The sequence below is a fragment of the Atractosteus spatula genome, chromosome 7 (genome assembly GCF_055471065.1).
Source record: "Atractosteus spatula isolate fAtrSpa1 chromosome 7, fAtrSpa1.hap1, whole genome shotgun sequence".
Taxonomy (NCBI): Eukaryota; Metazoa; Chordata; class Actinopteri; order Semionotiformes; family Lepisosteidae; genus Atractosteus; species Atractosteus spatula.
The window spans coordinates 58,407,386-58,421,599 of record NC_142712.1 but is presented as its reverse complement, the minus strand read 5'-3'; the positions used below and the strand labels follow the sequence as shown (position 1 = coordinate 58,421,599).

General features: G+C 45.9%; 1 protein-coding gene across 2 annotated transcripts in view; it reads right to left on the bottom strand.

Moving 5' to 3' along the window:
- Positions 1–14,214, bottom strand: part of LOC148831501 (neuroplastin-like) — a 60,482-nt gene that overhangs the window by 16,579 nt on the left and 29,689 nt on the right. Inside the window, exons 2-4 of one of the 2 annotated variants that reach the window (XM_088922116.1) lie at positions 13,679–14,026; positions 2,882–3,059; positions 1,535–1,629 (exon numbers count right to left, since the gene is read on the bottom strand). In XM_088922116.1, coding sequence (XP_088778242.1) covers positions 1,535–1,629; positions 2,882–3,059; positions 13,679–14,026 — 621 coding nt within the window. The remainder of the gene's footprint in view (positions 1–1,534; positions 1,630–2,881; positions 3,060–13,678; positions 14,027–14,214) is intronic. The other variant, XM_088922118.1, reaches the window with a different exon arrangement.

The window sequence follows — 14,214 nt, the reverse complement described above, 5'->3', positions numbered from 1 at the left end:
ACCATCTACAGATAGGGTTACAGGACTGGCTTTATGAAGTTGATGGGGGTTGCCAATAAGCATGACTTCAGTCTTGTCGCAGTTAAGATGAAGGAAGTTTTGAGTCATCCAAATTTTTATGTCAGAGATGCAATTAGATAGAATAGAGACAGCCACATCAGTGTCAGGTTTGGTATGGATGTATATTTGAGTATCGTCAGCGTAAAAATGAAAGCTGAGGCCACGTGATCTTAAAAGCTGACCAAGTGGGAACATGTAAATGCTGAAGAGCAAGGGGCCCAGTATTGAGCCCTGAGGAACACCAGACTTTTCAATTTTGATTGAAGCTCAAGTACAGAGCCATCTACAGATAGGGTTACAGGACTGGCTTTACGAAGTTGATGGGGGGGTGCCAATAAGCATGACTTCAGTCTTGTCGCAGTTAAGATGAAGGAAGTTTTGAGTCATCCAAATTTTTATGTCAGAGATGCAATTAGATAGAATAGAGACAGCCACATCAGTGTCAGGTTTGGTATGGATGTATATTTGAGTATCGTCAGCGTAAAAATGAAAGCTGAGGCCACGTGATCTTAAAAGCTGACCAAGTGGGAACATGTAAATGCTGAAGAGCAAGGGGCCCAGTATTGAGCCCTGAGGAACACCAGACTTAACAAGACCAATTTCAGACCTGTACCCATTAAGAGAGACAAAGTGACAGAGATCAGTGAGGTAAGATTTGAACCATTTGAGAGCAGTGTCAGAAACTCCAAACACAGTCTCAAGATGAGAAAGTAAGATGTTATGGTCAACAGTGTCAAAAGCAGCACTGAGATCAAGAAGGATGAGTATAGAAAGAGAACCAGAATCAGAAGCTATTAGAAGATCATTAGTGACTTTGATCAGGGCAGTTTCTGTGCTGTGAAGTTGACAGAAGCCAGATTTTGTGTGAAACTCAAATATCCCTTAAACTGTGACAAACATAAAACCTGTTTTATGTTAAAATAGCTGTAGAAGATAAAACTGTAACTGCCATCCACAAGCTACAGCCAAGAGTACAGAGAAACAGCTGGAGTGTAGGGTTTTGTTTGTTCAGGTTTGTGGAGCTTCTGTAATACTGTATCTTGGCTACAGTCCTTTCACAATATTTCTGATGAACAAGCGTGAAAGCCAGTGATACTCGCTACTGATGTCAGAGAGAACTGCACTGTTAAAGTTGGCTGGACTTGCTGAAGAGCAGATAGGAGGCAAGGTTTCAACAGCACTGACTATCCCACTATCTCACCATCTGTTCTCCTCCAGGAGAACCCAAGGACTTCCAGGATATTCCACAAATGATAGTACAGTAAGCAGGAAACTATGGCAACTACATTTGCGTTGGTGCAGTAATGTTTTATTTAGGTAGGGGTACCAATGTGGCTTAGGTGAGCTGTATCATATATATACACCTCCCCAGTTGCGCAGCGATCTATTCAGGCATCATCCCAATGTCAAGCGGTTCCTGAACTGGCCAGAAGCCATGTCCCTACCCGTATGTGCGTCCCAGACACCCTCTTACCGTTGACGTAGATGGTGGCGTTGGCTGAGGGGGCCGACTGGAAGGTGTAGACACACATGTACTCGCCAGCATCATCCGCCCTTGGCTTCACCAACCTGAGCAAGAAAACCAAACGCCCGAAGTTACCGAGGAGCCTGGAGAGTTTCCACAAGCAGGGCCCTGCTAACAGAAGTCTGGCAGCAGAGGGAGCTCATACTCAGCACTGGAGTGCAAGGCACAGTACAAGCAGCAGAGTGTATTATCCCCAGTATAACACTGTAGGAGATAGATCTGGGCAACAAACCAGAGCTGACGTCCTTCAGTCCTGTCGCCTAGCTCCCTTTCTACCTGATCAGCAGCCCATGAGAAGCTGGGATAAGACAAAAGCCTAAACCCTAAAATGAAAAAGAATGAGATCATTGGTTTCTAAATTGTGTAGAAAAAAAGAAACCATTCCCCAAAAAATCCAAACTACCAAGGAGAAGCGCTATGTCATGCACACACTGTGAAGTCCAGAGGAGGTTCCAGCACTGCTGTAGCTCTGGACAGGGCTAGGCTGTGCCCATCCTAGCAGGTCTGGCGCTAGCGGATCACCCACAATGCACTGTGACCAGCTCTGACAAAAGCCTTCTCGTCAACTGGCTGTGGAGCATCTTCAGGGCTTCTGTCTCCACCAGAGCACAGCAGTGTGCAGAGATTCACGGCTTCCCCACAGAGCCTCTTCAGTCTCGGAAAAGATCTTCCTAATCAATACTCAATTATCCAGCCAAGGAAGGACAATAATTTCAAGTACGGGACGACGCTGACCTTTGTGCCAGTGTGGAGGTGGCCAGGCCTGTGTGTGCTTCTCTCAGCAAGGCTCACAAGGGCTCTGACCGGAGGAGCAGTGCAGCTCTCACTGACAAGCATTCAGCAAACCATAGCACAAACCACTGTGTGTCAAACCAAGCACAATCTCATCAACCCCGCTGTGGTCCAGTCCACTGCAGGCTCCTGCACTGGAAACCATAATCTACTACTGCCAGAGCCCAGACCTGAACCCGCAACACTGGTCCTCATACGACACTGAAGGGGCCAGCAGTGAACGGCACCCTGCACAGGAGGAAACAGCTTCCCTGATGATCTTGGTGTGGGAGGACCTGAAGAAAATGAACAACCTTCCCTTGCATTTGTTGATGTGCAACTTTTGCAACTTTGTCCTCCTGTGCAGGTTTCGCTGGTTTTTCTGTTCTACGTGTCAGAATGTATTGTGATTTTTCATGTTCCCTTGCTACACTCAGTGACGCTGGAGATTTTGTGTTCAAGCTGAGCAGAGCTGCTCAGTGTGGAAAGCCCATGGCGGAGGCCGCCGGCTGCCCACACTCTTACTTGTACTCCGTGTTCATGAGTTTCCCCCGCGTCCCAGAGATCTCCACGCCATTCTTCATCCAGAAGCTCTCGTCGTGGGTATTGTGGGCGTTGGTCAGGTTACACTGGAGGGTGAACGGGGGGCTTTGGTGGCCGTCCGTGGGCAGGGTGACATCATCGGAGGAGTTGATGCGGGGCTCTGAAAGGCAGATACACTGCGTGTGTAAACCAGACCAGCAGCGACACTGCTGCCTCTGCACCTGAGACTCTGCTGAGGGGAAGGCAGACAGCACACTGCAGTAGACACTAACAATCACCTACCGCCTTCAAAAAGAGGCCGTCAACAGTTTGGAAAAACAAGACTTAATAGAATTCACACTTGTTCTAAATTAATATGAATTAGCAGTTGTCACTAGCGAAGACTGTTGGGAGGGGCTTGTATTTTGTCTTTTCCTGTGACATTAAGAAAGGGGCTTGCAATTTCCCACAGCCAGATACATGCAGGGAAAACCATCCTTAGGTCAAGCTCATTTAATGTTCCCTAAATAGTGATGTTACATATGTAGTGCTCATCTATAATCATACACTGTCCTATTGGATTATTTTGGACCAAAATTAATGTCATGCCTTTCAATAGCATTATTGCCATTAATAATCACAATGGAAATATTTCTTACAAGATTAAATATGAAGATCAAATTATATAACTTATTATTCTGTGTAGACTATCATCTTTTGAAAAAGATTCAAGACATGACTTTGTTTTGACAATGTGTTACCTGCTCTCACTACAGGTGCTCTTCTGACCTCTGAATCCCCCTCAGCAGTGCCCCAGGTCTTTTGACAGTTAACATCAATGAACAAGACATGACTGAAGCCTGCCCATGTGGTTCTAAAGTCATTTCTTCCCCATTTCTCGTGCCTGTTACTATCCTGACTGAATGAAATAATGATGCCAGTGGCTTCTTTGTCACCCCTGCAACATGCAGCTCTACAGCTTTCAGACGAAATCAGAAAACCAGTGAGCAAGCTGTGGGCTCTGTGTGACCAAACAGGGAACTAGACACAGAGTCTATGTTTAAATGTAAAATTACCACCGTGAACAAACACCACTTCTAGGTTTCACTGTTTCGACAATCTGGAAAAAGTATTCAGGCCTGGAAACTGAGAAAAAAAAGAGAGGTAAGGATATCAGCTAACATAATCAGAAATAGTTCTTAAACACAGCAAGAGAAGATTAATTTGTAGAAAGGAAATTGCCTACATTGTGCATTGAGGTTCAGGAATTTATGATACAGAATGGTCTCCACACTAGTCAGTGCTCACTAAGTCGTCTTCCAAAGAAGACCTCCAAAAAGGTTTTTGTGGAGGTGACTTAACAGGTTCACTAAAGCACAATCCTCCTCCAGAATCGCACTTGTGTGTGAACCGTGTTGCAGAGGAGACGGGCGACATTCCTGCAGCAGATCTGTTACAGGTGCCCTCAAAACTAGAGTCTCCAGTAGGTTCACATTGCAGGTACTGTGACCCTTCTAAGGACAAGGACACTGCAGATTCCCCCCGAGACCTGCGTGTTAATCTAAGGGCCCGATCCAAATCCAAGGACAGGACATCTCCTCTCCCTTTGTTCTGCTAGGCACCATTTCAAACCACAGTCTCCCACCACAGCTCTTTGCTCTGGCCTATAAGGAAACCAGTCCTTCTGCATTCTCTTTGCTCGACCTCCCCAGTCTTTATCAGCTTGCAGTCGGGCCAGATCGGTGCAGACAATGATTTCAGCAGCTGCACTCTGAACTTACCTGTAGCTTTCAAACACCAGCGAGATCCAGATGTTTTGTTGTCCTGGAAACCAAAGTTTGGCTTAGGGAATTTTACGGAGGGAGGCTATGACCTTGAGTGTTCGCCAGGAACACAAATCTGTGGAGTTTGAAAGGCCTCACTGCCAATGGCCAAATCCACTTCTTTAACACAATGAAAGACAACTGGTTTGGAAAAGCTTTCTGAAAGCATGGCACAGAAACATGAACAACATCAGGTGTCCACATGCCATGATGTTCTTGTTTATATGGCAAATCAAGCCCTAAGTAAATTGAGACTGAAACGGTTTCAGATGTCCACACTGATTAACTGCAGAGGTTTAATCCCTGGATTCAGCTGCTGTCACTACACAAAGTAAGGAATGGGGGATTATGTTAAATGTTCTTTGAGTTGGCCTTCAAAACCTGCTAAGGCACAGGAAATGAAACACGAAGAGTTATCAGAGAAAGACACTTAAGACGTGTGCATGAGTAGCCAAGCGTGTCTACAAGGCATGATCAGAAGCTCAGGACCGAGGCCACGGTACAAGCTAGACTGGGCCATGCAGCAGTCAGGGGTACTAGGTGGTCAAGAGCGGGCAGATCCTCACTGACCTTTCACATTCAAAGCTGGCAGGCTAGCAAAAGCAGGAAGTGAGCATTAGACTCCGTTAATCTCAGCCACCGAAAACAAGCCTTTGGTGAGGAAGTATTAAGCCATTGGAGAATGTCTGATTCACTGAACATTTGAGTGTTTTGTCTCATAGATGAAAGGAAACCTAGTAACGGCCTGAGTGCTCAAGCAAAACGTTTGGCAATAGGCCCTATAGATAAAAGACTCCAGCGCAGTTTAGATGCCAATGTCCAAAAAAACATGGTCATCAGGTCACTGACGATTTCCCTAAGGGGCTCTGCATACTGGCCAAACAGTTGTCGATGGGACGGGCGTCTCAGCCAGGACAGGGAATAAAATCCAATAAACGGAAACATTTCTAGAAAACTTTAGTTATGGGAAGCTGGGAACATGTTTGTTACAGTATTTTAGACACTGCTTTTTTACTCACCTCAGTCATGTGATACATCCCATAAGCCAGACTGACGTATGACTGGAGACATTCTCTCAGTGTGTAATACTGATGGGTACCCGCCTCAGATGAAGAAAGTGAGTGAAATAAGCAACAGAGCATCATGTTTAAAATCAGAGAAAAGATTCTGACTATAAAAGGGAAACCTTGAATCTTGAAATTCAATATTTATCCTTCTGAAATTATGAAAGAACATATCACAAGATATGCAGAAGCTTTAATATAATACTTGGGTAAACCCATCCCTTAGTCTGCACAAGGAAGAAAGCCAAAGCACACTACACACAGAAGAGAGCTTTTCATCAGAATGTCCAAGCAACCATCCGACACTCCTCTGCACCCCTGGCTGGGGGCCCAAAGCTTGTGATCATGCAGAAACACAGCCTTCCAGTACAATTATGTGGCAACAATTGTTTTTCTGACATTAAAGTCACAGAATACATATTCTTAACAGTGCACCATCAGTGGATACAAGGAATTCAAAGGAGTACAAAGACAAATGGCGGTAATTTTCCCTCCTGCAAAAGTTTTAATATCCTTTGCTATTTTATTCTCTTTCCAGTAATAAACAGGTACATGATGGCTATACAGCTTCCTGACGTTCTGAAAACGCACATGCACTCTAAACACACGGCTGTTGTACAGTTAAGAGAAAACTGAAAATCCAAAACTGCCACTGTTACTCATACATTTTCACACTTCGAGAGGATGGGCCAAAACAGTGAAATATTTTACCAAAAAAACATGAATGGAATTTTGTGGGAGCCATTTCCAGAATCACACTGATTTGACTGTTAAGCTCTTCAAACTTTAAGCAAGTGATCATAAGATCATAAGGTTTTGATTAAATAAAAACTACACTCATTGACACGAGACTTGCAAGAGCAGGTGTTCTGCATACTACTATAATGATTTAGGAACTAATTACAGCAGTTGATGGTGACGGGTATGAGGAGACGGTCTGCGCAGGTGTGCCGGGGTGTGAGGAGACGGTCTGCGCAGGTGTGCCGGGGTGTGAGGAGACGGTCTGCGCAGGTGTGCCGGGGTGTGAGGTGTGCCGGGGTGTGAGGAGACGGCCTGCGCAGCTGTGCCGGGGTGTGAGGAGACGGCCTGCGCAGCTGTGCCGGGGTGTGAGGTGTGCCGGGGTGTGAGGAGACGGTCTGCGCAGCTGTGCCGGGGTGTGAGGAGACGGTCTGCGCAGCTGTGCCGGGGTTTGAGGAGACGGTCTGCGCAGCTGTGCCGGGGTGTGAGGAGACGGTCTGCGCAGCTGTGCCGGGGTGTGAGGTGTGCCGCGGTGTGAGGAGACGGTCTGCGCAGCTGTGCCGGGGTGTGAGGAGACGGTCTGCGCAGCTGTGCCGGGGTGTGAGGTGTGCCGGGGTGTGAGGAGACGGCCTGCGCAGCTGTGCCGGGGTGTGAGGAGATGGTCTGCGCAGGTGTGCCGGGGTGTGAGGTGTGCCGGGGTGTGAGGAGACGGTCTGCGCAGCTGTGCCGGGGTGTGAGGAGACGGTCTGCGCAGCTGTGCCGGGGTGTGAGGTGTGCCGGGGTGTGAGGAGACGGTCTGCGCAGCTGTGCCGGGGTGTGAGGAGACGGTCTGCGCAGGTGTGCCGGGGTTTGAGGAGACGGTCTGCGCAGGTGTGCCGGGGTGTGAGGAGACGGTCTGCGCAGCTGTGCCGGGATGTGAGGAGACGGTCTGCGCAGTTGTGCCGGGATGTGAGGAGACGGTCTGCGCAGCTGTGCTGGAGTGTGAGGAGATGGTCTGTGCTGGATACTGCTGCTAACCCAATTTAAAATATCCATTCTTAATACAAAGGATTTAGAAAGATCTCAGACAACACTGTCTAAATTAGTGCATTTGCTCAGTCCCATTCTATATTTTTAAATCCTGTATTAACCTCACTGCCCCCTTGGCCTTCCAGGAAACACAGTCTGGAACGCCTGTAGAATCCCCCTGGTGGGCTGGGCTTGTTTGGCACTAAAGCACATTTACACACACACTTCCACTCCAGCTCCAGCTGCAGTTCCTGAGAAACAACCAATGGCTGCACAGCAGGTTCAGCCAGTTCAATCCATTAGCCCTGTCTCTGCGTCTCTGACGCAGTGCTACAGCATTGCTCTCAGCTGATTTGTGTCTTTAAAACATTTCACTTGCTGAGATTTACTTGGTTCCAACAGACATTTTTCTCTCTCTTACCCACAAACACTAGCTCTTTCCTGCCTTCTTGCTTTTAGCTTTGAAACAGAAGGAGAATTAGGGCCCTCACAAATCCTATAGGGTACAGTGGTGGCCAGTACAATTTCGGAGCAGAGGTTAGCTGCCACTTGTGACAGTGAGCTGATCGGATGTGGTTCTCTCCTCCACTGCTGGGTCTGGCCACTGGCGGGGGTATTACACTGATGTGACGGGCCTGCTCGCCAGCACAGGGGCTGGGATAAAGGAAAACCTCTTGAGTGGGAGGAGCTCAGGAATTCAATTAGCATTCACAGCACTTTCCCCTGCAGTGCAGTTCGCCCAGTGGCCCACAAGATGAGACACAAATACCCAGCCCTGCTCACTGCGGCAGCACACCCACACACAGCGCAGCCACCCCCCTGCGGCCAAGACACAGAGACAAGACAGAGCACACACACACATAGACACACACGCACAAGCAGACCTATACACATACTGTACACACACATATACACACGCGCACATATACATGCACGTATACGCATGCGCACATATACACGCACGTATACACACACACGCATGTATACACACATACTCACGTATATGGACATATACACAAACACACACACCCGTACATATTCACAGAAATGCACTCACACACGCACATACATATACACACACCCACATGCACACGCAAACATACATACACACACATACATGTAGACACGCAGGCACATACACACAAACACGCGTGCACACAGACGCCTAAAACATGTGCATATACACAAATGCGCACATACACATATACATACGGACATCTACATGCGCACGCACACATGCACATATACATGCACTCATACACAGGCACATATACATACACACACATTTACACCAATGCACAAAGACAGAGTGCACACACATGCACGTATGTATACACACATGCATGCAAACACACAAATATACATGTATACACCTACAAATGCACACATGCAAACATACATACAGTACACATACTGTACATACGCACATACACACAAATGCACACATGTGCAAAAATTACCACAAACATGCATACACACATATACAAATGCACAGACATGCGCACATATGCATGCATATCTACACAAACGCACACATGCATACACACAAAAGCACAAAGGCGCATACACACACACATACAAATGCACACATGCAAACATTGATACATACATGTGCAAAAATGCACAAATATACATGTACTGTACACACACACACATGTGCACACACATGCACATATACACACAAACACATACATACACGCCAATACACATGCAAACGCACATATGCAAACATACCTACACATGCATACACATACAAATGCACACATAAACACAAACATATGCACACACTTACACACACAAATGGCCACATACTGTACACATGTGCACACACATGTACATACACAAACACACACATTCACATTAGCATGCACACATACAGTGGACAAGTATTACCACCCCAGTATAAAACAAACACTGAGTTCATTAAGCACTGAAATATATTTCCAACATAAGGAATTCATTATCTTCAATTAATGATTCAATGAAATCAACCAAGACAAAAAAAATATTACATTATAAATTATTTTCCCCAGAATAAAAGAAACACAATTATTGGCACCCAATAATTTTGGCACCTATGTTTTTCAGGTAAAACAGCATTACTTGTTTACAATTGAACCTTGAAATGAGAAAAAAAAGAAAAAAAGGACAAGTATTCCCCTTACATATGAGTATTAAATACCTATTGATTTATTTCATTATGACTTTTTTCTTCATATTTATCAAGGGGTGCCAATAATTCAGGAGTCCACTGTACACATACAGTACATCTGCACAAACATACACAAATGCACATATTGCAGCTCAAAGGCACTCCGGCTTACTACAAACCACAGGAAACACTTCTTTGACAAGCTATTTGTTGAGATCCTGCAGAAGCAGAAGCAGAAGAAAAAGCTGGTCATATCTATGCCAAGGATGGGATAAAAAGGGCACCTGTGGATGTCTGGTGCCACAGGCAAGCAGAAGCCCTGTGAAGCAGTGTTGCAACCTGTTGGAAACTCTTGTGATGTTTTACCAACGAGTGAAAAAAGTCACTCATGGATTCTTTATTTTCTGGCTTCGGTTTTCCTTCCTCAGTCCTTTAAGCTAAACATGTATCATCTCTGTTTTGTAATAGAGCCACAAGTGGTTACTAAAACTGTAACATGTTACTGGATGTTCACAGAAGTGGGTATCTAGCCTCATACAGCTTTGTATGTAGCCTGGCATCAAATGTACACTTACCTTTGTGTCTTTCAGTAAGAAAGCTTTTAGAAATTATGCATAGGAAAATAATTTATTAGCTATTAATTGCAGCTCATAAAGACAAGACTACAAATATCAGTGACTCAATGACGCATCAGTACAGAGATCGACTTATTATTTTTCTTCATGTAGATGGTTTCCCAAGGCACATGAAAGAGTGAGTGTTGATCACCACTCAAAATGCAACTAGATTTCATCCGTCCCACCTTGGAGAAAAATCACCCTGAAACAAAGCACACAGACACCGACCAGCTACTGCTCAGGCTGTGCTCAGGCTGTGCTCTGCCTTTCTTATTTTAGGCAGCAGTGCATCATGTTGAATTGCATTCTGTAGAGACATTAACCCCAGCTCTCCTCGGTCGGCCTCACTGTCAGAAATGTTGTGCTCGCTCACACTCTCCCAGATGGCACCCAAAAGGCATCACACTTTAAAAAGTGCAGTTGATCTCTCAGCTCCTTATGGTGGAACATTTCTACTGGCACTGGAACTCTGGCACTCTGCTGAATTTCACTTCAGGGGACTCGAGTCCTTTCACCAGAAACATGCTTTTCCACAGCTTTTTCTATGTATATGAAAGAGTTCCTTTCAGACAGTTAGAGTTATGATACCTGTGTGTTAAAGTAGAATCTTCCATAGAATATTTACCACTAAATACTGGGATCAATACCTAAATCTAAAAGAAATATTTATCTCACTAAACCAATCAATGAAGATTTTTTGCTGACACAGAGTGCAAATAATTACATCCGTAACTTTATTTATAGGTTGCTGTGTTACCCAATGCCATTTTATCATGTTGTAGTCACAGATCTAAGAAGAAAACAGTATATATTGTTCTTTTAAGTGCATGTGGCCACAGTTCTATCTGAATAGTTGTACTATAAAACAAAAACATTAAAATGTAAGAGGGCGCATATGTTGTGTTAGCTGTCCGATTCTTTCTGCCCTGTGGTCAGTGCACTCTAATGATGATACAGGTGCATGTAAACGGATTCTCCGAACGCGTGCTTGACTGCACCTTCTACTGCATCAAAAAGGGGGAAGAAACACTGCTCAGCTCAGCTGGATCAGGTGTCGGAAGCAGTCTACACTACATTTCACACACAACCACAAACTAACACACCATCGACAAATCTACTGACACAACAACAGTCCACCAGATATACATGACAACAGAACAAACTATACATCCACCTGAATGCACTGATACAGCATTGCTGTGTATAGCCTGTTATATACATGTGCTTGTGTGAATCACATGTATATAAAATGAGCACATTGACATTCAGTAATGACAGAATATAATTACGGTTACATTGATATACCATTTGTGCAGAGATCTGAGACTATTTTGATATTTATGTGCGCCATAAAATCTCAGATATTCCTCACTTGCAATAAACCCTTATTTTTTCTGAGCCCTTAGAGCACAAAGAGATCCAAAGTCCAACAGGTTTCCTAGTTTGCTACAGTATAAACCCTCGATTGGAAAAGATATGGAAAGAAACTGCAAAAAAATCTTGACTCACTGAGTGGCCTGCATGAGAGTGGGAGAGTCACAAGAGAGTCTGGTTTCCATATCAGTTATCTGAGTGTCTTAATTGAGCTTGATCAACTGGCTATGCCGTCTCCAAGTTATTAACAGCCGAGGAGTGAAATAAGAAGCCAGCAGAGCTCTGATGTCAGCAGTGGCTCTGGGGCCTAGAATGGGTGTGAAAGCTACGGACATGAGGAGACCTCACTGGTACACATTCCATTGGGTTGCTTTCCAAAGTTCTGGCAGAGTGCAGCTTTCGACACGGCTTCAGTTCTGGTCAGACTGAGTCACCTCCTTTTGTTGCTAGAGGCTCGGACAAACCTCGTGCCACCACATGTATAATTCAATAATGAACTGAAAGCATTTAATTTTGAGCACTGCCTAAATAATGAATGCCTTCAGCATGAGCGCTCAGTTTTAAGCTTTATTTTAGCTTATCGAGGTACTTTGTAACAAAGCTGCTGTGCAGGACCAGTCACTTTGTTTTGCAAACTGCTGGGGTTTAACTGACATCTTGTTAGTGAGGACAATACAACAAGCTCTCAATTTCTCTTAACCCCTCAGAGGCTCTGGGCACTTCAAAACAGATCATCTCTGGACTAATTGAGATTTTATGGTGTATATACTCAGTCACATTTTTCTGATTTTTTTTGAGAGTATAATGTCATTATAAACAGATGTGTGAGGTTACAGTTTCTCAGCTAGCATGTTATTGTCACCATATTCTTTTAGCCCACCTCAGCTTTGCACCCCAGCAGATGAGGTATCAGCCACAAGCCTGTGGCAACGAGGAACAGTGTTTCCTGACAGGCTCCACACGCAGATCTACTGGTGGTGCAACACTGGCGTACAGCTGGCACATGGTTTCACTTTCAGCTGCCCATTGTCAGTGCCCGTCTACTGCTGCCCTTTTCAAGCTGTGCATGTGAAGCAGCCATGTGCCTGAGAAAGGGCTAATTTCATCATCATTATGAGGACAAGCATCCATACACATTGTAACCAATATAATGTCATTACTGGTCTCCTGTCTTGCAAGTCAGTTTTAAAGAAGGCACAAGGTAATTCAATGTCCAGTCTTGAAAGAAACTGCCAAGCCCACTCCAATCTAGAAATGAACAGACACAGTCAAGACCCACCAAGGTCAATATTTTTTTTCAAATACACCTGAACTGCAAGAGAGATGCATAGAAATGCACAGAGCGCCGAGAGAGCTCAGGTCTTTCACGTGCCACCTGAAACACAGACCCAAATTAAAGCAGGTGGTCTCTTTCCTTGTGTCTTCTTCTTAAGTCCCCTCAAGTCCTGGCAGAATCTCCCCCCGGCACGTCCTTTACAAAGGATCACTGCCAACTTCAAAGCACTGTGGAGCGCAGCACCGCTGACAGGATGGAACACACCGGGCTTTGAAGTAAATAAAACAACCCACTCAACTTAAACAAAGAGAACAGAAAGTAAGGTGAAGGAGTACAGGAATGAGGAACACGAGGAACAGGAGCCACACAGGAGCGACAGGACACTCGGGACACAGACCATGGTGTGAGGGGGGAGAGGAGCAGCTGGAGAGGCAGGGGAGGTTTCTGGGTTTGTGGTTATCCGAGAGGTTGGGAAGAGGAGACGGAGGGATTTCCCACTTGTTACTGGGATACTGGGATCTGCTTGGGAAGGAGAACACGTTGGTGTTATTCAAAATGGGATAAGGCTGCAGGGAGTTAAGGTAACCAGACAATAAAAAGGAAATAAATACATCCAAAAATTAAATCAGAATGAAGGCTGGTTGGCGTTTTGTTTTATTTCCTTGGTTCTGAACGGCGGGGTGGGAGGGGAACCAGGATATCAGAGGGGGTCTCTACAGGACATCGACCGCGGGGATTGAGAACTCACTCTGCAGCACGGAAATGGTGGCCTGCGCGCGGATCCAGGTGATGGCCGGGTTTTGGCGCAGGTCGTTGCGGCGCGGGTCGTTGCTCGCCCGGCACTCGTAGGTCCCCGAGTCCTCCAGGACGAGGCGGGTGACGCGGAGCACACTCACCCCGTTGGCGCCGTACGCCGTGTTGATGGAGACCCGGCGCCTGCGGGCGCCGTCCCACAGCTGCTTGAAGGAATCGGCGCGGTTGACTTCGGCATACCACCACTGGATCTCGGGCGTGGGGCTGCCCACCACGTCGCAGTACAGCTCAAAGGTGTCTCCCGTGAGCTTAGTCTCAGACATGGGCGACTTCACAAACCCAGCTGGAGAGGAAAAGCGTGTCGGGTTCGGCAGAGGCGGGGGGGGAGGCAGGAGGGAGGGGAGGAGGCGAGAGAATGCAGGCATAAATAAAAAGATCAGTCAAATAAAAGAATAAAGGCAAATTAAAGAAAAAGACGGCACCTCACGGGTGAGTGGCACAAGCGGAACAGAGAAACAGAAGAGCGACATG